This window comes from Desmodus rotundus, chromosome 8 (genome assembly GCF_022682495.2).
Source record: "Desmodus rotundus isolate HL8 chromosome 8, HLdesRot8A.1, whole genome shotgun sequence".
Taxonomy (NCBI): Eukaryota; Metazoa; Chordata; class Mammalia; order Chiroptera; family Phyllostomidae; genus Desmodus; species Desmodus rotundus.
In genome coordinates, this window is record NC_071394.1 from 928,158 (window position 1) to 949,629 (window position 21,472).

The 21,472-nt window shown below is 63.0% G+C and overlaps 1 protein-coding gene across 1 annotated transcript in view; it reads left to right on the forward strand.

Annotated features, from left to right (window-relative positions):
• ZC3H3 (zinc finger CCCH-type containing 3) overlaps nucleotides 1-19,455 on the forward strand; it is a 58,393-nt gene extending 38,938 nt beyond the window's left edge. Inside the window, exons 5-12 of the mRNA XM_024572399.3 lie at nucleotides 1,033-1,220; nucleotides 5,241-5,283; nucleotides 5,361-5,522; nucleotides 5,618-5,687; nucleotides 7,447-7,578; nucleotides 16,468-16,652; nucleotides 17,298-17,659; nucleotides 18,969-19,455. Coding sequence (XP_024428167.2) covers nucleotides 1,033-1,220; nucleotides 5,241-5,283; nucleotides 5,361-5,522; nucleotides 5,618-5,687; nucleotides 7,447-7,578; nucleotides 16,468-16,652; nucleotides 17,298-17,659; nucleotides 18,969-19,000 — 1,174 coding nt within the window. The 3' untranslated portion in view covers nucleotides 19,001-19,455. The remainder of the gene's footprint in view (nucleotides 1-1,032; nucleotides 1,221-5,240; nucleotides 5,284-5,360; nucleotides 5,523-5,617; nucleotides 5,688-7,446; nucleotides 7,579-16,467; nucleotides 16,653-17,297; nucleotides 17,660-18,968) is intronic.
• The last annotated feature ends 2,017 nt before the right edge of the window (nucleotides 19,456-21,472 follow it).

A 21,472-nucleotide genomic window follows, 5' to 3' on the forward strand; every position in this document is an offset into this window, starting at 1 on the left:
CCTGCGTTTGCACTTATCCCGCAGCTTTGGGGCCCATAGCCAGCTCCCAGGCTCCCGTTAAGTCTCCTGCAGGCTCTGGGGAGCTGCAGCTGGCGAGTCACCCCGAGCTTGCAGATGGAGAAACAGGACCAGAGGAGTTGCAGGGTTGTGTGGGAGGGGTGGCAACCATGCCCGAGAGCGGGGGCTGCTGGACCCAGCACCTCATTTCTGGGCAGGTCCACCTGGGTGCTAGGATGCCCCGAGGGCTGCCTGTCCCCTCAGCACTCATCAGAACCCCATCTGGGGTGCCCCTCCCTGTCCCTGGGTGACTAGGAAAGGGCTTCCTGCTGCCCAAGGTGGAGTTGGGGGTCGATGTGCATATCTGTGGGGGGACCCACCTTGAGCACCCAAGGCAGACCCAGCAGGGCGCAGACCCTTGTCCTCACTTTGCCACCGAGGCCGGTTCCCCTGCGGCACCCTGAGTAGCGGCTCTCTTCAGGGAGAGGCGATGTGGGCACGGGGCATCCTTGCCCTTTTGTCCTGATTGTCCAGTGGGGCACCAGGGGTTCAGTGGTGAGAGTGTACGAACAGAGTCTGAGCTGATGTGGAATTAAGCTCAATTTGCATAAACAAATTACTGCTGAAATTTGCCCTGAGGGGTAAGCCCTATGTGCCCTTCTGGAGTCATGAGGCTGCCTGGACACTCCCTGTCCCCTCATCTTGGTGGCAGCCTGCCCATGTAACAGCTGGGAGAGCGAGTCAGCCAGGACAGCTTCAGGACCACTGCTGGTGTCTCCTGGGCGGCCCTGAGCCAGGGGCCTGTGTCTGACCCCATGGGGGTGCTGTGGTGTCTGCAGGGGCCTCCTCCAGGGCTCAGGCAGTCATGTCCCAGGGGTGTGCATGTTGGAGGGAGGGTTTCTCCCCTTCCCATGACCCTTCAGAGGCTCACGCAGTCCCAGCCCCAGTGAGGTGCCACCTCCTATGGCATGGGGGGCAAGGGACAGAGGTCTCTTGCCTGGGGCCCGGCTAACTGGCATGTCCCTGTGTCTGCAGGTCCCTGGTGTTAAGCCGCCTGCGCCACGCCCGTGGTGGGGGGAGAGCCCAGCCCGGCCCCCCTCGGTGGCGGGACAGGGGCTACCGCTGCATCGGAGGGGTACTCTACAAGGTGTCGGCCAACAAGCTCTCCAAGACCGATGGCCGGCCCAGTGGCGAGGGAGGCAGCAGGCCCCTCCTGCGTGCAGGTGAGGCTCCCTGGTGGTGGGTCCAGGAGGCCCTGGGGCCTGGGGCCTGGACTCCCGAGAGGCTCTGGGCCCCCATCAGACTGTGCGCCCCTTAGTGGGCCAAGTTCCAGCCGGCGCTCGTTCACTCCCAAGTGCCCACAGTGCCTTTGCCATAGCGCTGATGTCTGTCCAGGGCACCAATGAGGAGGCTTCACAGCCTCTGTCCCCAGGGAAGGCCCCTCAGGCAGACAGTGGCTCTTGCTTGGCTAAGCAGCCTGATTTTCTGTGTTTCACTGCTGGACAAAGGAGATGAACCAGGTACAGTAAACAGGGGCGGGCGGGCAAACACCTGGGGCCATGGCATCGGAGTCACATTGGCCACAACTCCCCCCCTGTGTCAGGAGGCGGCCGCGCTGCCACACACGCTCCCTCAGCTGGGGGAAGCGGGCTGACGGGATGAAATGCTTTGGACTCGCTTATTGCACAAATTAACTAGAAAAATACCTTGGTTTCAGTCCAATTTTACCCCCTTCTTTTTTTGTTGAAAAAAAGGGGGCAGGACTGCAGGCTTGTGTGGGGTGGCAGAGGCCCAGCACCCTAGCCTGGTGCCGCAGCCCCCAGAGGAGCAGGAGGGGGAAGTTGCCCGAGCCCCTCCCCTGCCTGCTGGGCTCCCAGGGCCTGTCTGCTGCCTTCTTCCATGCAGGGAGTGCTGCGCTCCCCAGCAGAGGCACTAGGTGCCTGGGAGGCCATGGTTCCACCTGCCTGTGTGCCTCAGTTTCCCCATCCCTTTGCTCAGGGGAGGAGCAGGTGCAGGGAGCTGGCCAAGCCTCCTCCTGGGGCTGTTGCAAGGCTCAGCCCACAGGGTGCAGTGCTGGGTCAGGACAGCACCCCCACCAGCGGTGGGTCGTGCTCTGGGGATGGCCGGCACTCGGGGCAGATGCTCCCCTGTAAGAGCTGAGCTCTGGAATCCGCCTTCCCCAAACTCCTCCCCAACCTCAGTGTTTAGGCAATGAAGTGACGAGGGCGGGGTCGAGGTCCCAGGTCCCGGGAGGCCTCTTCCTGGGACCTGCCTATGCTGGCGACAGCTGCTGCCCTGCCGACCATCCCATCCCTGGTGGCCTCCCAGGGGCAGTCCTGGGGCTCAGGACTCCCAACTTCAAGGCTGGGCCAGAGGACAGGACAGGACAGAGCCAGAGCCCACTGAGGCTCTGCCTACCTGACCGGCACTGCCTGCTCTCCCTGTGGGTGGCCAGCTCCTCGCTGCCAGGAGGGCAATTGCTCCCCGCTGGCGCTGTGCCCACTGACCAGCAGCCCACTTGGATGGAGAGTAATTAAAGGAATAAATCTCCTGGTGTCAGAGGGACCTCCACTTCAGTGAGAAAGTGCTCCCTTCTGGGATGGCTCCCCTCCTCCTGGCCCCTCCTGGCCCCGCCTGGCCACAGGGGCTCCCAGGCCCTGGTGAGCAGCCAGAGCCAGTCAGGCGTTTCAGAGAAGAGAAATCGGAGCCATGGGGCTGTGCTTCCCTCTGGGCCCAAGGCCGGCCCATCCAAGGGCCTGGCCCTAAGACCCTACCCCATGCTTCAGCTGGAGGCCGGGGTGCACCGGGTGTGGCTGTGGTGGGCGCTCTGCTGGGCCTTGTGTGTGCCATGGCCCCATGGCCCCAAGAGCCTGCCGGTCCCTGCAGCAGAGCAGAAGCCCCAGTCCCCCTGCCAGAGCCACTGTGTTTGACCCGGGCTGCAGGTCTGGCCTTGGCCCCCAGAGCAAGGCAAACTTGGGCAGTCCTCCCTGCAGCCAACTCGGCCATGTGCCCCTGGGCAGGTCCTGGGGCACTCTTGCCCTCACCTGTGACCTGGGACGGGCCACCCCTCTGTGGCTGCTGCCAGGTCCCACACTCAGGGGCTGATCAGCCTGTCTACAGCCCAGACTCCGCCCACTGCCTTCCTCCCTCCCAGAAGCCTCTTTCTAGGGCTCCCCTGGTCACTGGAGCCAGCCCAGGGTGTCAGTCTTCTCCCCAAGGGTGGCTGCCTGTGGCTCTTGTCCCCAGAGCCCTGTCAGAGAGGCTGCCTGGGCTGGGGGCTGATGGTGGGGATGGGTCTGCGGCTGCCCCGCTATTTTGGGAAGATCCCTGGGAAGTGCAAGTTCCCTCCAAGGCTCAGCACCTCCTACTCCGGAGGTGTGGGTTGCAGCTGAACTTTTTAGCGCCTCTCAGCCCCCGTGGCCTCCTCCGTGGGAGCCAGCAACACTCTGCATTTTTTAACGCTGCACAGCCTTTGAGAAGCTGCTTCTCATTCCCGCAAACCTATTGCGGGAGCCCCACGCGGGCGTCTTTGCAAGAGCAGAGTGGGGAGGGGAGTGAGCCTGCCCCGCCAGCAGAGGCTGGCCGGGGGGCCCCAGTCTGACGGGCAGACACGTGATGACAGCCGTCCCTGGCAGGAGCAGATGGCGCCACAGCGTCACGGCAGCCTGGGTGACAGCCCGGGAACCGCGATCACCAACAGCTATCAAATTGCACTCTGTCACCCGCCGGCTGGCAGGTGTACAGCACCACGTGCCACCTGGATCGGCCACTGCGGTCCCCCCAGGACTGGCGTCCCCGGCCTGGGAACCAGGACTGCGCTGTGGCCCGGAGCCACCCTAAGGCTGCCTGCTCCTCAGCCACTCCCTCCTGCCAGGCCCTGCTGTCCAGCCTGGAGATGCCCTTTTTAAACCCGAGGAGACGGGCTCAGAGAAGGGCAGCCCCTGGCAGGGGCAGCTGCAGCAGGCAGTGGGGGCTGGGCCCAGGAGCTGTCAGGGCTTAGCACTAGTGGGGTGTGGAGAAGGGGTGCCAGAGGTCCAGCCTGTGGGGGCACGGCAGTCTGGGGTGAGGTGGGCCAAACAGGATGCAGTTGGTGGGCTGGGAGAGGCCACTGGGGAGGGTGGGCCGGGTGCCTGCAAGTGGCAGGGGGCACCTGCCCGGCTTCCCTGTGGCTCCAGCAGGGCAGCTCGGGGCCAGCAGGCTGGGGACGACCCTTTACAGTCTGGATGCTTTGTCATCGCCTCTGGTCCCCAGCACTCCTGAGTGATGTCACGGCTGCCTCCTGCTGCCAGATCCATTTCAGCAGTTGCCTGTGGGAAATTGGAGCTGGTCTGGGAAGGGCCGTGTGTGTGTGTGTGTGTGTGTGTGTGTGTGTGTGTACGCGCGCGCGCGCCTGTGGAATGGGACTTGCTGGCCATCCGGAAGAGGCTCTTGCCCTGCCCTTGCCCTCTTGGGTCCTGGGGGGTGACCTCATGTCTAAAAGGCAGGCAAGGGCTATGGGTCAGTGTGGCCCCTCCTGCAGGGCTGGCCCCTGCCCGCGCAGGGAGGACCACCTGCACCCTGGCCCCACTCCCTCCAGAGTGTTGCCATTGGCCACCCTGTGAGCAGCTTCCCTTGGGCCACGCTCAGTGACCTCAGACGCTTTGCTTGGTCTCTGTGCTTGAGGCTTTGTGGGGTGACTTCCAAGGCACCCCACGGTTTTGAGGAGCAGGCACTTGCCTGTGGGGCCTGCTGGGGCCTCCACAGCCAGGTGGGCCCAGGTCCCCCCAAGCCTGGGTGTGAGGAGGCCACACCTCGTGGCTGTGTACTCCTTTGCTCTTTGTTTTGATTCTACAACCCTTTAAGTGCACAAAAACCATTCTGGGCCACAGCACAGCCAGGTGGTGTCTCGGCCCTCAGGTCATATGCCGGGCCCTGCCTGAGGCGGAGGGAGGGGGCGGGTGGCAGGGAAGCCCCCACCACCCACGCTCCTGAGACCTCCTGCCCGGAGGTGAGCCCAGGGGACATCCACCAGGGTGGCCTTGGGAGAGCCCTTGTCCCCGTGCCACACCTCGGCAGCTCCCTCAGCACGTGCCCCCGAGGGGCCTGGCAGGGACCAAGCCTGAGGGTAGGGGAGGCAGGTGGCCCCCTTGAGGGGGCAGGAGTGTCTGAGCTGAGGGCAGGGACTCCACTGGCCTACGCCAAACAGGTGAGTAGGTGGAGCTGAGGGAGGCGGCTAGGCCTGACCCGGGGCCCTCTCTCCACAGGCCGGCCTGACCCTGCTGGCAGCTGCAGCCGCTCACTGGCCAGGTACGTACATCCCTCAGGCTTCACGGGTGGGGGCTCCCGTGCACCCTCAACCTCACCCCCCACCTTGCTGTCCACAGCCGGGCCGTGCAGCGCAGCCTGGCCATCGTTCGGCAGGCCAGGCAGAGGCAGCGCCGGACGGGGCAGGAGTACTGCATGTACTACAACCGCTTCGGCAGGTGCAACCGCGGCGAGCACTGCCCCTACATCCATGACCCTGAGAAGGTGGCCGTGTGTACCAGGTGACCCACCCAGGGGGTGTCTCAGGGCGGGGGCTGGCCTCGGGCCCTCGAGGTCTTGCCCCTGGTCTCACTGGCCCTTCTCACCTTCTGCACAGGTTTGTCCGGGGCACTTGCAAGAAGACAGATGGGACCTGCCCCTTCTCCCACCAGGTCTCCAAGGAGAAGGTGAGCACCAGCTCGGCAGGCGTGTTCCTGGCAGGGGTGCCCTGAAGTTCTCCCGGGGCTAGGGACACACAGACCCCTGTCCCCTGGTGTCCGTGAGGAGCTGGGTGTGGGGCCATGCGGGAGCTGTTACGTTCGGCCAGCTCCTACTGCAGCCAACCTGGAGGGTGTCCCCATGCCTCACAGGAGGTCCCCAGCTGCCCAGTGCCACCTGTCCGGTCAGTGGCTCCAGGTGCCCGTGCTGTGCAGGGTGCAGTTCTGGGTAGGCAAGGGGCAGCTGGGGACGCTGGAGGCTCCCCAGGCACGGGCCCTCTGGGTGAACCGCCCGTCACGTAGACCCTACGGGGAACGAGGTTCGGGAGGTGGGGTCAGGCAGAGGCAATGCTGCTACAACAGCTTTTCCCCTTGAGGAGCTTGAAAAGAATCAGCATTTCTCTTCCTAATAGAGCTTCCAAACTCTGTTGTGAGCAATTTGGAGATCCACGTCGAGTTTCGGCTCGTTAGCTCCCAGCTCCGGAGCCGGTGCGCGTCCCGGCTGCCCGGTGTGGGTGCTGCACGAGCAGCCTGAATTAACGTTACTGTTATTTGTGTGGACGCGGGGGTGCGAACGAGGTTAATTGAAATGAGAACGCGTTTCCTCTGGATAATGGCCCTGCTGACAGCAAGGAGGAGCTCCGTTTGGTGTAGAGTTGGCTTTATTATCCTTTTTATTAGAGCTAATTTGGGCTCTAGATCAAAAGCCGCATTAAAGGCTTGTCTGAAGCCCCACACCGCCAGCCCCACGCGGGCCCCTCTCCACTCGGGGCTGCAGTTAGAAGACAATTAAAAATAAACCCGCACGCAGGCACGCAAATCGTCCTTTGTTTCTCTGCTCTCCCTCTCCTTCCTCATTCTCCCTTCCCCCACCTCCCCCCTGAAAAATACTAGTGGGGAGCCCCCCACACCCCTGCAGAGGCCCTAGGAGGTGTGAGTCCTGCAGGGCCACTGCCAGGCACAGGGCTCCCTGGGGCCCTGACAGGAGTTGCTTGGAGCAGCGGCAGCTGCAAAGGTAGGGAGGGGTAGGGGAGACCTGAGGCCTCTTGCCACTCTCAGGCCTTGCTCTCTTGCCAGTGTAAGGAAGTGGCCGGCACATCTCCCTGTCCCAGCCTGCCACACTGTCCAGCCAGGCTGCCTGCTCCAGGGCCCCCACCAGGTCTCCCCTGGGCCACCTGCCCACAGGCCAGGGCACGGGAGCTGGACCCCCGCCAGGCCTCCACAGACCTGGGCTGCTCCTGGGGTGGGGGGTGGGGGGCCTGCCCACTGAGTGCCCTGCCCGCCGCTTCCCCAGGTGGGGCAGGTCTCCAGCCCAGGACACTGCTGAGCCCACTCATTAGGCTGCTGGAAAGTCTTCCCCTCCCATGTGTCCCCACAGCCTGGAATCTGAGCAAGGGACAGACTCGGGTGGCTGCACGTCTGGGCCTGAGCCACCTTGCAGGGCCAGCGCCTGCCCTGCTTCCGTGTCCCATTGTGTGTGGGCAGCCCTCATCTGGCCTGGCCCCAGGTGCCCTTGGCTTCTGCTGGCCGCCCTCCTGTGGGGCAGCACCATGAGTCCATTTCTCCTCTGGGGTGGGACCCCGGTGAAGGTCTCTGGCCACAGTCTTCGGGGAGCGCCAGGCAGGCCCCGGGGTCCTAGCACTCTTCCCTGAGAAGTGGGTGTGGATGTCTGGTGGGGGGTGGGGCTCTGCGGGCCCTGCGGGCCCTCACCAGCCCCCCTGCCCCACAGATGCCCGTGTGCTCCTACTTCCTGAAGGGGATCTGCAGCAACAGCAACTGCCCCTACAGCCACGTCTACGTGTCTCGGAAGGCAGAGGTCTGCACCGGCTTCCTCAAAGGCTACTGCCCGCTGGGCGCTAAGGTGAGGGGCACGATCTGGCAGCCCCCAGCCATGGGCCCTGGGCTCTTGGCACTTCCTTGGAGCCCATTCCCCCTGAGGTGACCTGGGCAGTGTGGGCAGCCACGTGGCTTCCAGCCCGCTGAGCAGACTGGCTCCGTGCTCCGTAGTGATGTCCCATCTCCTCCCTGCCCCCGGTCCCCACTCAGCCTATGGGGTGGGGATGTGTGAGCACTGTGGCCCTGGCCTGGGCCCCTGTGGGGGATCTTTAGCCCCTGGACATCCAAGAGACAGCCTCATTGCCTGCTCGGGCCTGCGGTCTGGGTTGGGGGCTCCTGGGAAGTGGGGGGCATGGGGTGTGGATTGCAGGCATCAGCACAGGGCTGGCTCCTGGCCCTCCCACCCCGTGCACGGCCCTCTGCAGCTGTCAGGCCCTGCCGCCTGGCTGAGATCTGGGGACCTGACCGGAGTGGACAGGTCACCTTGGAGGACACTTGGGCCCAGGTGGCAGGGGTCAGGTGGGACCCCCACAGAGAACATGGATGATTCCTGTAAAATATTACAGTGTAAATGAAACATCGAAGCTGTATTTAAGTTCTGCCTCTATTGGGGGAAGTGCTTACCGAGCCCCATTCGGCGTGCGGGCGCTGCATGGCCACTCCGTGGCCGCTGCATGATGGATAGCGGCTGGTAATTGTCTGTGGGAAAGCGCTGAGCAGGCGGCCTGGCGGGCGCAGCAGCAGCCCGGGCCCGGGAGGGTTAACTTGATTCTCTAAATAATATAAAAAGTGCTGAGTGGGCACCTTGCGCCTGGAGCACGCCTCCTCCAGTGGGCCCCGGAGAGTTTATAGTACTCCCCTGAATCGAGTGGAATTGTTAACCTTGCTTCCTGAAGCCCCGGCTTGTTAAAGAGGCCCTCCCTGCTCCCGTGCATAATCGAGGCCGGGAGGAAACCTGCTCCTCCTCCAGCCCTCCTCTCCCTGGGCTCTCGGGAGGGTGTGTCCTGGGGCGGGAGGCCCGTCAACTCAGGGCCTGACACCCAGTGAGGGTGCTCTCTCGCAGATGTGACAGCACATGGGTGCCCCTTGATGGCTCGATGCCACGCCCCAGGTGTCTTCTTCCTGCCTGATGTGCCTGTCCCTGTCCCGGAGAGACTGTGGGAAGCCCGTTCTCACCCAGTGGTTTGACGTCCGCTGTGTTTGTCCTGTGCATGCCGATGCCGTTGTCCCTTCTGCGTCTGCTGGTGGCACTAAGGAAGAGCTCCCCTCTCCCTGCCGCCTCCCCGATGTGGGTGGACACCCACCTGGACTCAGTGGCTTGCTGCCCATACTGCCCCTGTGCACTTGGAGGCGCTCAGAGCCCCGCCGTGTGTGTGTGCTGTCCCTGTGGGCCCCGTGGGGTCACCTGGCTCGTCCCTCGTGTGTGAAACCCTGGGTCTGGGCTCCGGTGCTCACTGCCCTTCTGGGCACAGAGCCGAGTGCAGATGTGACTTACCCCTCAGTTGGCTCAGCCCAGAGACCCTGAGGCCACGCAGGCTGCCCCACTGCGGCCTGCGGCTCCGCTCCCCCCCTCGCTGCACCTCCCAGGACTTCCTCAGTCTCTCCTCTCCCGTGTGTGTGGCTCGCAGGGGTGGCGCACTGCTCTCCGTGGCCGGTCTGTCCCCTGACTCCTGCCGTGTCTTCTGGATGTCATTCTCTGCCTTTGGAATCCGGCAGTGTCTCCCTGTCTGTGACCACCTGGTAACTTTGCCCTTAAGCCTAAGTCATTCCTGGTGTTAGGAGCAAAGTCCTATTTTTCACCCTGTTGAGTATTTGTTCCAGGATTTGCCTCTACCTGAGGCCCCAGGGACCCTCCTTACCTCCTCCAGTGTGGCTTCCGAGGCCAAGTGGAGGTGGGCTCAAGCCCCAGGCAACCCTAGCCCTGCCCCTTGGAGCCCCTCTGGGCTGCCTGCCCCATGGGGTGGGCAGCCTTTGTGCAGGCTCCAGGCTGCGGGGCAGGCGTGGCACCGCTCTGCTGGCTGTCTTCAGGCGAGGGCTGGGCTCAGCTCTCTCAGGTGGGGAGCCCTCTTCCCTGCGCTGCCCACGCAGCGTCCACCCTCCTCCCTGGTGTGCGGCGCTGTCTTGTAAAAGCCATTTTGTTGAGGCACAACTGATGGGCCCAGCGGTCCCTCTGGTGCAGGCGTGCGATTCGGTGGCTCTCGGCACATCTACAGAGCTGTGCAGCCACCAGCAGCAGCCTTGCGGAGCCTCTTCTGGCCCGCAGCACGGTCCACCTCCTGTCCGCCTGACACGGTCTTTTCTGGGCGTTTCCTGGCTCGGCTCCTGTGACACACAGCCTTCCGTGTCTGGTTCCTCCAACGTGGTGCCTGTTGCATCGTCAGGGCTGCCCACCCTCTCGAGGCCGCGCAGTGCCCTGGCCGTATTTTCACCAGTGGGTGGACCTTTGACTTGCTTTCATGCGGTCTTGTTGGCTTGTGTGGGGGCAGCACACACGGCTCTGAGGGCCCCTACTGCTGCTCAGTGTGCCCGCCAGCAGCCAGCCGCGGGCAGGGTGCCAGGGCTTCGAGGCGTCGTCAGGCCCCCTTCACAGCACCCCGGGGGCTCGTGGGGTGACTCTGACTTGCGTTTTCCTGCCCACAAGTGGTGCTGAGCTTCTCTGCACGTGCTGCTTTGTTGCTGGTGAGTCGTCTTTGCAGAAGTGTCTGTTCACGGCCTCTGCCCAGTGTTGCACTGGGGACGACCAGATTCTGGAGGTCAGCCCTTTATGAGAGACAGGGTTGGCGAATACGTCCTCCCGCTCTGAGAGTGGTCGTCTCACCCTTGACGGCGGCTTTGGGCGCTCGGTTTGTCCGTTTGCTTTTGTTGCCTGTGCTCCTGGTGTCGTGCCCGGGAAGCCTTGTCCAGCTCAATGCCATGAGGCTTTCCCTGTCTTTCTCTGCAAGAGCTTTGTGGTCTGAGCTCTAAAGTTTAGGTCTTTGACCCATTTTGAGTTGATTTTTGTATGTGGTGTCAGGCAGGGGCCAACCTCAGTGTCATGCATGTGGACGCCGTACCCCCAGAGCTGAGGGCCAGAAAGACTGTCCCTCCTCGCCAACTGCCCCGGGTGCCTGTCGAGAGTCCACCAACCCTATGTGAGGGCTTGTTTCTGGGTTCAGGGTCCTAGTCCACTGTTCTGCATGTCTCTCCTCATGCGTGTTTTACGGGCACAGCTGTGCAGCCAGTGTAGAGATCAGGAAATGTGCCCTGACCTCTGCGGCTCAGGGGTCGGGCGTCGTCCCACCAATGGGAAGGCTGGCCCGTGCCTGGGAGGCTGAGAGAGGCAGCCGATCCGTGTTTCTCACATCAGTGCTTCTCTCTCTCCCTTCCCCGTCTCTCCAAAAGTAAATAAAAGGAATCTGTTAAAAATCAAGAAGCATCTTTCTTCTTTGTTCTTCTTTTCCAAGAGATTCCCCATGACTTTTTTTGGATGGATTTTTCTGTTTCTGGGTTGTTGTTGTTGTTTTTTTAATTTATTTTTAGAGAGAGGGAAAGGGAGAGAGAGGGAGAGAAACGTCAGTGTATGGTTGCCTCTCACGTGGCCCTTACTGGGGACCTGGCCTGCAGCCCAGGCCTGTGCCCCAACTGGGAGTCCAGCCGGTGCCCGGTAGGTTCGCAGCCCACGCTCAGTCCTCTCAGCCACAGCAGCCAGCGCTTGTTTCTGGTTTCTCGGAAGAGGTCCTTGGGGCTCCGACAGAGATCGCGCCGGGTCTGCAGGCCACTCCGGGTGCTGCTGTCGTCCCGTTGGTACCGTCTCCGACCATGAGCGGAGGGTGTGCCCCCTTCACTGAGGGCCGTGACCTCTCTCAGCACCTCGCATGCGAGGTTTTTGTCTCCGCGGCTAAATGTGTGTCTCAGTATTATAAATGAGAGCTTTAAAGCTTCAGGTTGTTCATTGCAGGTATATAATAACGCAGTTGTTTTTCTGTGTTGATTTTATATCCTGGGATTTTACTGAATTTATTTATTAGCTCTAACAATTCTTGTTAAAGATCTTATTTGCTTACTTATTTTTAGAGAGAGGGGAAGCAAGGGAGAAAGAGAGGGAGAGAAACATCGATCGGTTGCCTCTCACATGTGCCCCAACCGGGGACGGAACCCGCAACCCAGGCACGTGCCCTGACCGGGAATCCAACCTGCAGCCTTTTGCTTTGCAGGACGACGCCCAACCCACTGAACCACAGCGGTCAGGGCAGCTCTAACAGGTTTTTTGTGGGTTCTTCATCTGCTAACAGGTCATTCTCTTGCCTTTTTTATCTGGGTGCCTGTTGTTTTGTTTTCATTTATTCATTTTTGTCCAGCATTTGTTGAGTAAGAGCAGCACGAGGGGCGCCCTGGCCGGGCTCTGCGCGCAGAGTGTGGCCTGGACACCCTCCTGCTCGAGTGGAGGGCGCCCCCTTTCTGCCGTTGTCTGGCTTCCGCAGCGACTTCATCGTACAGAGACGTCGAATGCTGTGGATCGTCTTGCCTCCGTTGAGACGACTGTGGTTCTCCCCGCTGTTTTGTTAAGCCCGTCAGGCAGTCTCACGGACCACACGGAGTCGCAGTCACGGTGATTTCCAGAGGTCGAGCCGTCCTGCGTTGGGAGAGTAATGCTGCCAGGTCATGGTGTGTGGCCCTTTCCGTGCGCTGCTGAGCCAGGTGCCCGGCGTTTTGTTGAGGGTGCTTGCGCCTGCACTCACCAGGAGCACTAACCTGCACACTCCTGCTCTCGCAGTGCCTTTGGTTTTGTGTCTGGGTGAGACTAGCTTCCCAGATCGTTTGGGCTCTTCAGAGGTAGACGCATTTCCTCTTCAGGTGTCTTGTAAGCACGTGAGAAGAATGGGTGTTTAATTCGCTGCACACTGAGTGGAATTCACCGCTGAAGCCGTCTGGTAGCTGGCCTTTCTTCGTGCGGAGGTTTTCGATGACTGGCCGTCTCCTTCCTGCGCCCAGGGCTAGCCCAGGGTTTCTCTTCTTCTCGAGTCTCTTCTGGCGGATTGTGTGTTTGCGGAGTGGGGCTGGTTCCCTCCGAGCTGGTGAACGGGTCACGAGTGTCTATTGTTGATGTGACCCCTGGTTGTCCTCCGGTGCCTGTGGCTCCCCGTTTCATTCCTGATGGAAATGTATGGCTGTTCTATTTTTTCTTTGTCTATTTTGCTAGAGGTTCATCAATACAGGGCAGGGCAGACGCAGGGCGACAATTACTTAGATGGAAGATAACACAGTAGTTAATAAATAATAACACAAGAACAAACCGCGTTGCAGGCACTCAGTCATTTTCTGTTGAAACACAGATGTCAGAGTCTGGATCTTATTTGAACCTTGTGTCTCAGCCCTGTCCCCTCAGACGCCCTCCACCGGGTGGCGGGGGCGGGGGCAGCAGGTGGGGCCTCCCTCGGCCTCACCAACTCCTGAGGGCGTCCCTGCTGCTCCTGGGTATGGTGGCACTGACTTCCCACTAAGCTTCCCCCGCCTCCCAGGGAGCCACCCTGGCCTGGGGGGTGGGGGCCGGTGGAGCCAAGACTTGCCCTGCTGCCTTTGCTGGTCTGGGTGGGTGGGGCCTCAGGGTCTGGCTGGGACGAGCCTTTCTGGTCTTGGCACCTGTTGACACTCCAGGTTGCAGCTTCTTCAGGTCCAAGTCAGGATGTTGAGGTAGAAGGACGCTCCGGGACCCACCGCCAAGGCTGCAGTCCACCTTCCAGGGCCCCCTTGCTGACGTGCTGACTGCAGTGCTGAGTGGGCCGGTGGGGAGGAGCGTCCACTCTGTCTCTCAGGAAACATAGTCCCTTCTGTTTCTCCTTAGGCCAGTTTGGGCTTGTTTTCCCTGGAATTGACCTCCAGGGGTGTCCAACCTTCAGGCCGTGGGCCACATGCAGCCCAGGGTGGGTGTGAAAGCAACCCAACACTAACTCGTAAATTCACTTAAAACACGAGGAGGTTTCTTTGTGATGACGTGTTGCGATGTGGTCAGGGTGTGGCCCGAGGCAGCTCTTCTTCCAGTGTGGGCCAGAGACACCCAAGGGCAGCCCTCAGCTGGGGCTCCAGCGTGCCCGTGCGCAGCAGTCTCTGCCCCACACCAGCCTTTCCCGTCTGTATGCAACTTGCATCCCTCCGCTTCCCCCCGGGGCCGCCTTGCCAGAGTCCCTGACTGTCCCTCTCATGCCATTGGGACCCCCCCCTTCCATCAGCTCCTGTCGCACAGCCGGCGCTCTACGGGTGAGTCCAGGCAGCACCTGGACCGGGGCCCCTGGGCCCCCGCTGCCCCCTGTGTGGGCCGGTTCACTGCCTAGGGCCCGGCACAGACCGCTCCTCGGCGATCTTGGCCTCTTGTGGCCAATGCACATGTGCTTTTGCAGTGGTTGTGGACTTGCCTTCACCTTGCAGAGACAGAGCCAAGTCCCGTGCACCTTTCCCAGGTCTCCCTGCCGTCTCGCATAGTGGGTGCCTGCCCCAGCTGAGGAGCAGCCCTGGCTCGCTGCTGCCAGCTTCGGCCCAGGCTTTGAGTGGGTTTTACTTGGTTTTCTGGTAGTTTTGCCTTTGGTTCTGGGAGGTCAGGGTGTGCTTGCTTAGCAGCGAGTGATTGATGGAAGGCCGTGGGCCTGGGCCAAGGCAGCCACGCAAAGGCAGGAGAGCAGCTCCATCGGGGCAGTTTGTGGTTCAGGGGGGACTTGAATCCTGCTCATTGGTGAAGGTGGCCGGGATGTTCTTTGGGCCCCCGGTTCTGCTCAGCTTCTGGTTTCCAGGTTATTCTGTTCCATAAACTTAGCTGGGCTATGAGCTCTGCTGTCCAGGGGGCACCTGAGGTTGGTGTCGCTGGTAACAGCCCAGGCTGGCCACCCTCGATCTGTCGCTCCTGACCCCACCCTGTTACAGCTGCAGGGGCATTCGATCAGTTGGCTTTTTCCTCTTGTCGGGTTTCCCAGAATGTGTGGATTTCATCTTTGTTTCACGGAGTGGTCATAGCTCCCAGCTGCTGTCCTTCCTCTGGTCCCTGCGCCGTGCCACGGGGCCCGTTCACCAGTGTCTGCAGAGAGCCGGCTCCCGCTCTCTGGGCTCCGCCGCGATCTTGCCCTCTGGCCCACTTCTGTTCACGGCATTCCTTTTCTTCCCTCTGCTTCCTCTCTCAGCCCCCTGACTTTGAGGGTCCCCCCCAGCCCCCGCTAATGTAAGGGCTGTGTTCGCTGCCCTCCGCCGGTTCCGATGAAGTGTCTGCCCTCACTCGGCTCTGAATGTTATCGAATTTTCATGAATTATTTACCAATGACCTTAATTTCCAGAACTTTGGGGGGGTCTTGGGAGGCTCTGATTGGTTTTGCCCCTTCACCCGTGGGCCTGGCCTAGGGGCAGCCCTCAGGCCTTTGAAATTCCGGACCTGTCCCTCGTCTGTGTCCTGAGCAGCTTACCTGCCACCACTCTACTCTCCTCATAGCACTCGGGTGACGGGAGATTCTTTACGTGCCACCCCGCATTTTCGGTTGTTCTCGGGCTAGTTCAGACCGGCACATCCAGTAGGAAGGTCAGCTGGGGGCAAACCACATGTGAGACTTAGGGTTCCCTAGTAGCCGCCTTTAAAAAGGGAAGAAGTGGTGGGCCGCCTGGGTCTTGTCTCACAGGCCGGGCCAGCTGCCCGGGAGGTGGGGATGCGGCCAAGGTCTGCCCTCATCCCTCCCAGAGGTCCTCCCAGCCACCACCCTACTTTCCCACAAGGCCCCACCCCTGCTGCAGGTGCCACTGCAGCTGCCCTTTGCCTGGGACCCACGAGATGCTTCCAGAGGCCAGGCCCAGGGCAGAGGGGCTTTGGCGCCACTGGGTGGAGGGAGAGCCTTCGCCTAAGCCCGCCTTCTGCTCAGGGCAGTGGTGGCTCCGGCCCCCACAGGGACACTCTGGTGTGAGATACAGTGTCCAGGGCCCTGCCAGCTCTAGCCTGCTTCCAAGCACAGTGTCCTGGGCTTCTGGTCCCCTAGTGGCAGCCAGGGGCCAGGTGTGGGGACAGGAGTGCCCAGTACACAGACCCTGCTCAGAGAACAGGCGGGCGCGCCCTGTGGAGCAGGGCCGGGGTCCCGGCTCTGAGGACCAAGTCCGAGGAGGGGGGTTCTGGGCCAGAGCGTGGTGTTCTGGCATGTGGGTGCGCGCCCCGGGCACTGCCGCTGTAAACTCTGCCCCCGGCTCCGCAGAGACTCTGCAGCGGGGCTGTCCCCGCTCCGTCTCCCCAGCACGTCCCGCACTGCCTGCCGCCTGTTCTCACGTGAGGGGCAGTCAGGGTGCCCAGGCTCACGACACCCTGGCCTTCTCTTCCCTGGTCCTGCCCGCTAAGCCAGCTGCAGGGGGTGTGGGAGTGCAGAACACCCCTCCACTGGAAAGGGGCACACAGCAGGCCTCAGCTCCCACCAGGGGCCGGCAGGCCCAGGGAAAGCAGGCCCTGAAGCTGTACACCCCCCAGCACCTGCCCCCCAAGGGTATAATTAGCCACGGTGACAGGTGTGGTGGATCGGGTGTGTGGTGGCCTGGGCTGACCTGCCACAGCCCTGGGCTTGAGGCCTGAGCCCCGCCCAATGAGGTCCCCTCAGGCCTCAAGCCCCCCACTCCTACCTCTCCCATCCCTCATCCCCACCCCCACCCTGTCTTCCTCCAGAATGGGTGAGCTGTGGTCAGGAGGAGGAGTTAACGACCCGGGAATCCCCACCCAGCCTGGCAGGACCCCCAGGCCTCCCCACCCGCCAGCATCCCCAGCAGGGCAGTGTGCTGGCCCCAGGGGTTGCTCGGGTGCCTGTTACAACCGGTGGGGCTACTGCAGCCTGGGGCCTCGACCAGCTCACAGGAAACCTGGGCCCAGAGCCCCAGCCAGGCTGCCCCACCCAGTGAGGGCCTCCCCCAGCAGTGCCCTGTCTCCCTCCAGTGTAAGAAGAAGCACACGCTGCTGTGCCCTGACTTCTCCCGTGGGGGCACCTGCCCCCGGGGTGCCCAGTGCCAGCTGCTCCACCGCACCCAGAAGCGCCTCGGCCGCCGGGCAGCTGCGTCCCCAGCCCCAGGGCCCAGCGAAGCGCCCTCCAAGAGCAGGGCCCCTGCCAGCCATGGGTCCAGGTGAGCAGGAAGTGGGTGCTGTGTGGGATCTCCAGGGGCGGTCAGGAAGCAGCCTTACCCACTCCTGGGATGTTCGGAACCCCTCTGGGGAGCCCCTCCACCCCACCCAGCTCTTTTGGCTTCAAACCCAAGAAGAGACCTCAGCCCAAAGGTGAGGATCAAGTGGTAGGTGCCCCCCCCCTCCCAGACCCCAGGCTGGACAGAGTCAAGGGCGTCCCTGGCCCAGACCAGTGTGTGTGGAGCTACCCTGCCCTGCCCCTGGGAGAAAGGTGGGGGCTGCTCAGCCCCTCATTCCCACTGACTGGGGCAGGGCCGGGTAGCATCCAGGTGATGCCTACAGCAGGGGCCCATGCCGTGCTCCTTGCCCTGTGAGTGGGGGCACCTGTGTGGACGAGGGAGTAGGGTCCAGAAGGCAAGGACAGGGTCGGTGTGGTGCCAGGCTTACCAGCCCCATGATGTCACCAGCCTGTCCTTGGGCCCCGAGGGCTGGCCTTGACCTGGGTGGTGGTGCCCGATGGCTGCTAGGGCAATGAGGGGTGGGTGGGGAGGGGTCGAGAGCCTAGCCACCAGGACAGCACCTCACAGGTAGTTGGCCAGTGTGTCTGGGGTCCACCTCACACTTCTGCTCTGCTGTCTTCCCTGCAGGAAGTCCTCAGCTGCCCAGCACCCCGCCAGACAGACTTCCAGCTCCCCCACCTCTGTGGCTGCTGACCCAGCCCCCCGCCCCTCCTCCACACGGGTGTTAGCTGCAGCTTCAGCCCGTCCCTTGTCACCGAAGGCCCCCTCCTCCTCTTCCCGCTCCCCCTCCCCCCCCTGCGCCCCCTCTTCCTCTCCCTTCCTTCCCTTAGACCAGGAGGAGCCGTCTCTCCAGGAGAAGGCCACCTCAGCGCTGACTGGCTCTGGCAGCCTCTCCAAGCTGCCTGCCTTTATCTCCCTGCAGTCCTCGCCAAGCCCGGGAGGCCGGCCCAGGGCCCCAGCCTCCAGAAGCCCCCCAACCAAGGACTCAGGTAGGCAGTGGGCCCCCAGAGCCCAGTACTGCCAGGGTCTTTCGGTGCCCCCCTGAGATGCCCAGCCCCCAAGTCAGAGTCTCTAGGTGGGCCAGATGCTTCCGGAGAGACCGCATGGGCACCTGCTGCTATGGGGCGGGCGGGTGCCGAGGTGCGAGCGCAGCAGCGTCCATGCACCGACTGCCCCAGCCGAGGGCTGATTTAATTAGAAAGCACCCATTTCTGTTAATTTGTTCTGGAAGACTGGCGCACTCGCCTGGAGAGAACAGATGCTCCCTCCCCCGAGGAGCGTTTGGGGCTTGGTAAACGGCTCCACTCAGCCTTGTTTAGGAGAGAAAAGAGGGTTTTATGGCTGCAAACGACCCTTTCTGTAAACATTTTACAGCTCTCCGCGCGTCTGAGTGACGATAAACCCCACGCAGCTCGGCGGGCGCAAATTTGTGACCATACGGCCATCACTTTATTGTCGTATTTCACGGTCGTAACGTTAATGGAAGATGCTTGCCGCAGCCGCCTCTAACGGCTCCGCGGAGCACGCTCAGACACCGGCCACGGGTGGGTGGGGGGGGGGTGGGGGCCGGCTCACACCGCCTCGTCATAGCCCCTGCTTTAGGAGCCCAGAGCGGGGCCTGGCCCTCCACTGGCCCCCCAGACCAGCGTGCCAGCTCTCCATCTGGGTGTGGCTCGCCAGGGCAGGAGGAGGCAGGCAGGGCAGCCACTTCTCTTGTATGAAATCGGAACCCAGCGCCAACCCCAGAATCAGAGGAGGCAGGCAGGGTTGGGGAGGCCCCGGGAGGCTGCTCAGGCCACACCCTGCCTGGCCACGGCCTGGAGCTGGAGGGGCAGGCAGCAGCCTTGTGCGTGTGGGGTGCACAGGACGGGGGCCCCCGGCATGTGGCTCTCCATCCTCCGGCCACTGACAGCCTGCTCAGGGGCCTCAGTGGCTCCTGTCCCCACACAGCCACCTGCTCACACCCACCCTGGCCTTTTCCCGGCATGGCCACCACATGTGCGTCTGGCAGCCTTGTCCTGGGTGTGAGTGTGTGCCGGGTCTGCGTGCAGCCCGTGTACCCAGCGCTGCAGCCCCGTCCGGCGCCCCCACTGTCCAGGGCCAGCCCAGCCCAAAGGCCTGCACCCTGCTAGATAGCCGGGGACCAGGGCGGCCTGTCCAGAGCCATTGTCCCCAGTTTCCAGCAGACCCTGCTGTGCAGTCCTGGGCTGATGGATTCTCCATCAGGAGGATTTGGGGGTGGGGGCACCCCTCCCGCAAGGGACTTCTGGTTCCTGACCTCTGCCCTTCTCGGAACAGGGAAGCCTCTGCACATCAAACCCCGCCTGTGAGGCCCGGGCGCCAGCCCCGCCTACCTCAGCCCTGCGTCCCCAGACAGGAAGGAAACTACACCTGCGGCTGCGAGGGGCTCCCTGCCACCAAGCTGTCCCTGGGGGCTGCGAAGCCATCCCTCTACCCCCCTGGCTTTCAGCCCTCCCTGACCTGTGGGAGCCCAGGGCCTCACTCTCTCCTGCGAGCTGGGCCCCCCCTCCCCAGCCCCTCTGTACCCCTCACTTCCCCACCCGAGGGTCCTCAGCCTCCCACCAGGGACTGCTCCCAGCTCCCTGCCCTGAGGGGTGCCGGGGCAGGGACCTCCCCCAGGCCCATCTACACTGTGGGTGGGGCAGTGGCCGTTAGTGCACCCCCAGCAACGCCCCACCCCCAGCCAGCTCCTGCCTGGAGAAGGGCCATCAGCCAGGCCCCAGCAGGCATCCTATGCTCAGCAATAAAGGTTCTGTCCTCTGTCTCCGTGCTGTGCGCCGTCGCCGCCCCGCCAGCCCCCACGCACACATGCTGACTGCAGGCGCCTGCAGGGGCCCAGAGGCCTGAGATTGAGAGGCACTAGGGAGAAGGCAGCGAGAGGGGCAGGGGGTGTTGGGGGTGTCTGGCCGCAGACCCCTGGGGGCCATAGGGCCTGCCCCGCTCCTGCAGTGGCCTCTGCCCTGCATTCCCACCTATCCACACGGCTCTGGCCCTAAACGGCACCCCTCCTCTGGGTGCCTCTGGGCAGGAATGGTGGCTTGCCCTGCCTCCCCAAGCCAGCTCCTAGGGCCACCTCAGCCTGTCCCCCATGGCTACACCAGCTGGTTTGTGGAGCCTAGAGGGAGCCCTGGGGACGTGGATGCAACAGGCTGGGGCCAGGGTCACCCAGGCTGAGGTCCCCTCCAGAGATCCCTGGGCATCTCAAGAGAGTGACTCGGGCCAGGCAGGGCATGGGGCAGCCTGCGGGAGGAGGCAGCTGATCCAGCCTTGCAAACCTCCCATGCCGAGGGGCGTCTGTTTCCAGAGGGACCCAGGGAGGCCTGGCTGAGGGTTGTGGCCTCAGCTTCGGGGCCTGGGACAGGTCTGGTGCCCCACACCACTGCCTAAGCAAACACCTCGGGCCGGGGGCCTTAGCTCCCTGGCCTGCAGCTCTGTCCCCCCCCCCCCCGGGGTTGCGGGTGCAGCGCAGCCACTCACCCGTACCTGCGCACACTTGGCGTGGGGAATGCCCCACCTCCAAGAGGCCACCTGAGGACCCAAGGGCCGGGGGATCCTGCTCTCCACTAGGCCGTGTCTGAGAGATGGGGCGTCTCTGCACCAGCCTCAAAGGTGACAGGCTGGTGGCGCATCTGTGACGGCGGACGCTCAGTTGAGGGGAGGGGTCGTTTGTAGCAGTCACGCTGGAACTCTGGAACACCACCGTGCTGGTGCCCTCAGGCCTGATGAGTGACCGAGGCCCTGCTGCAGCCTGTCTGGCAGGGTGGTGGGTTCTGGAGTTCAACGTGTCTGGGGAGCGAGGGCCCCCACCCGGTCAGGAACTGGCACAGCCCCCCATGGGCAGCTCACCCTGACACAGCCCCAGGGCCACATGTTTGCAGGGATGTGGGGCACCTTGGCCCAGGGGCAGCCGTGGGTCCTGGGCTGAGGACCACAAAGGGGCTGCAAAGCGTTTGGGGCCCCTTGACACTGAACGTCTCCACAGGCTACGGAAGGACCAGGACACGGTTGTTGGCTCAGCCAGTGGGAGCTGTGGCCACACAGAACTCCCTCCTCCCTGCACGCCCTCCGCAGTGAGTGCAGGTGCCCACTCCCCAGGCTGCCAGGGGGTGCCAGCAGCACACCAGGAGGGCAGGTGTGTCTGTGGTGGGCAGCTGGACCGAGCCTGCCTGATGCCCACCCTCCCACCCAGCACGGCCACTGCTCCCCAGGGGCGGCCCTTCCAGCCCCACACTCATGAGGGGTCTGTCCCTGCTCCAGCCAGGCCAAGGCTTTCAGGGTGCACATGGGGAGGCCTGGTGGCAAAGGGAGTGGGCCCAAGACTCACTACCCACGCAGCCCAGAGGCAGCCTGACAGCCGGGGCCCAGCATGGAAGGCTCCAGAAGGGCTGGGCGACCTGGAAGTGGGAGATGGCAAGCCAATGGCTGCCCTGTGCTCCTGGGCCCAGTCCCCCACCCTCTACACCCTGTGACCCATTTGGGGACCTGTTCAGACGGGCTAGTCGACACCCCTGCTCCTGGTGGGAGCTGAGGGTGCCCACTGGTCACTCTGGGCTCCTCTTGCCAGGGAAGACCCTCAAGGGTGAAGGTGCAGGTCACATCCTGCCCCCCAGACTAAAGAGGGGTAGGCCCTTGCCTGGACACGCTCCCTGCCTGGGAAGGGCTGCCTGCTGCTCTGGACTGTCCACGTGGCAGGACATAGGCTCCAGGACGGGAGCCTCAAGTGAGAGCGGCCACCAGGAGCAGTGAGGGTCCTGCCGCCTGTGGACCAGGGAAGACCCCAC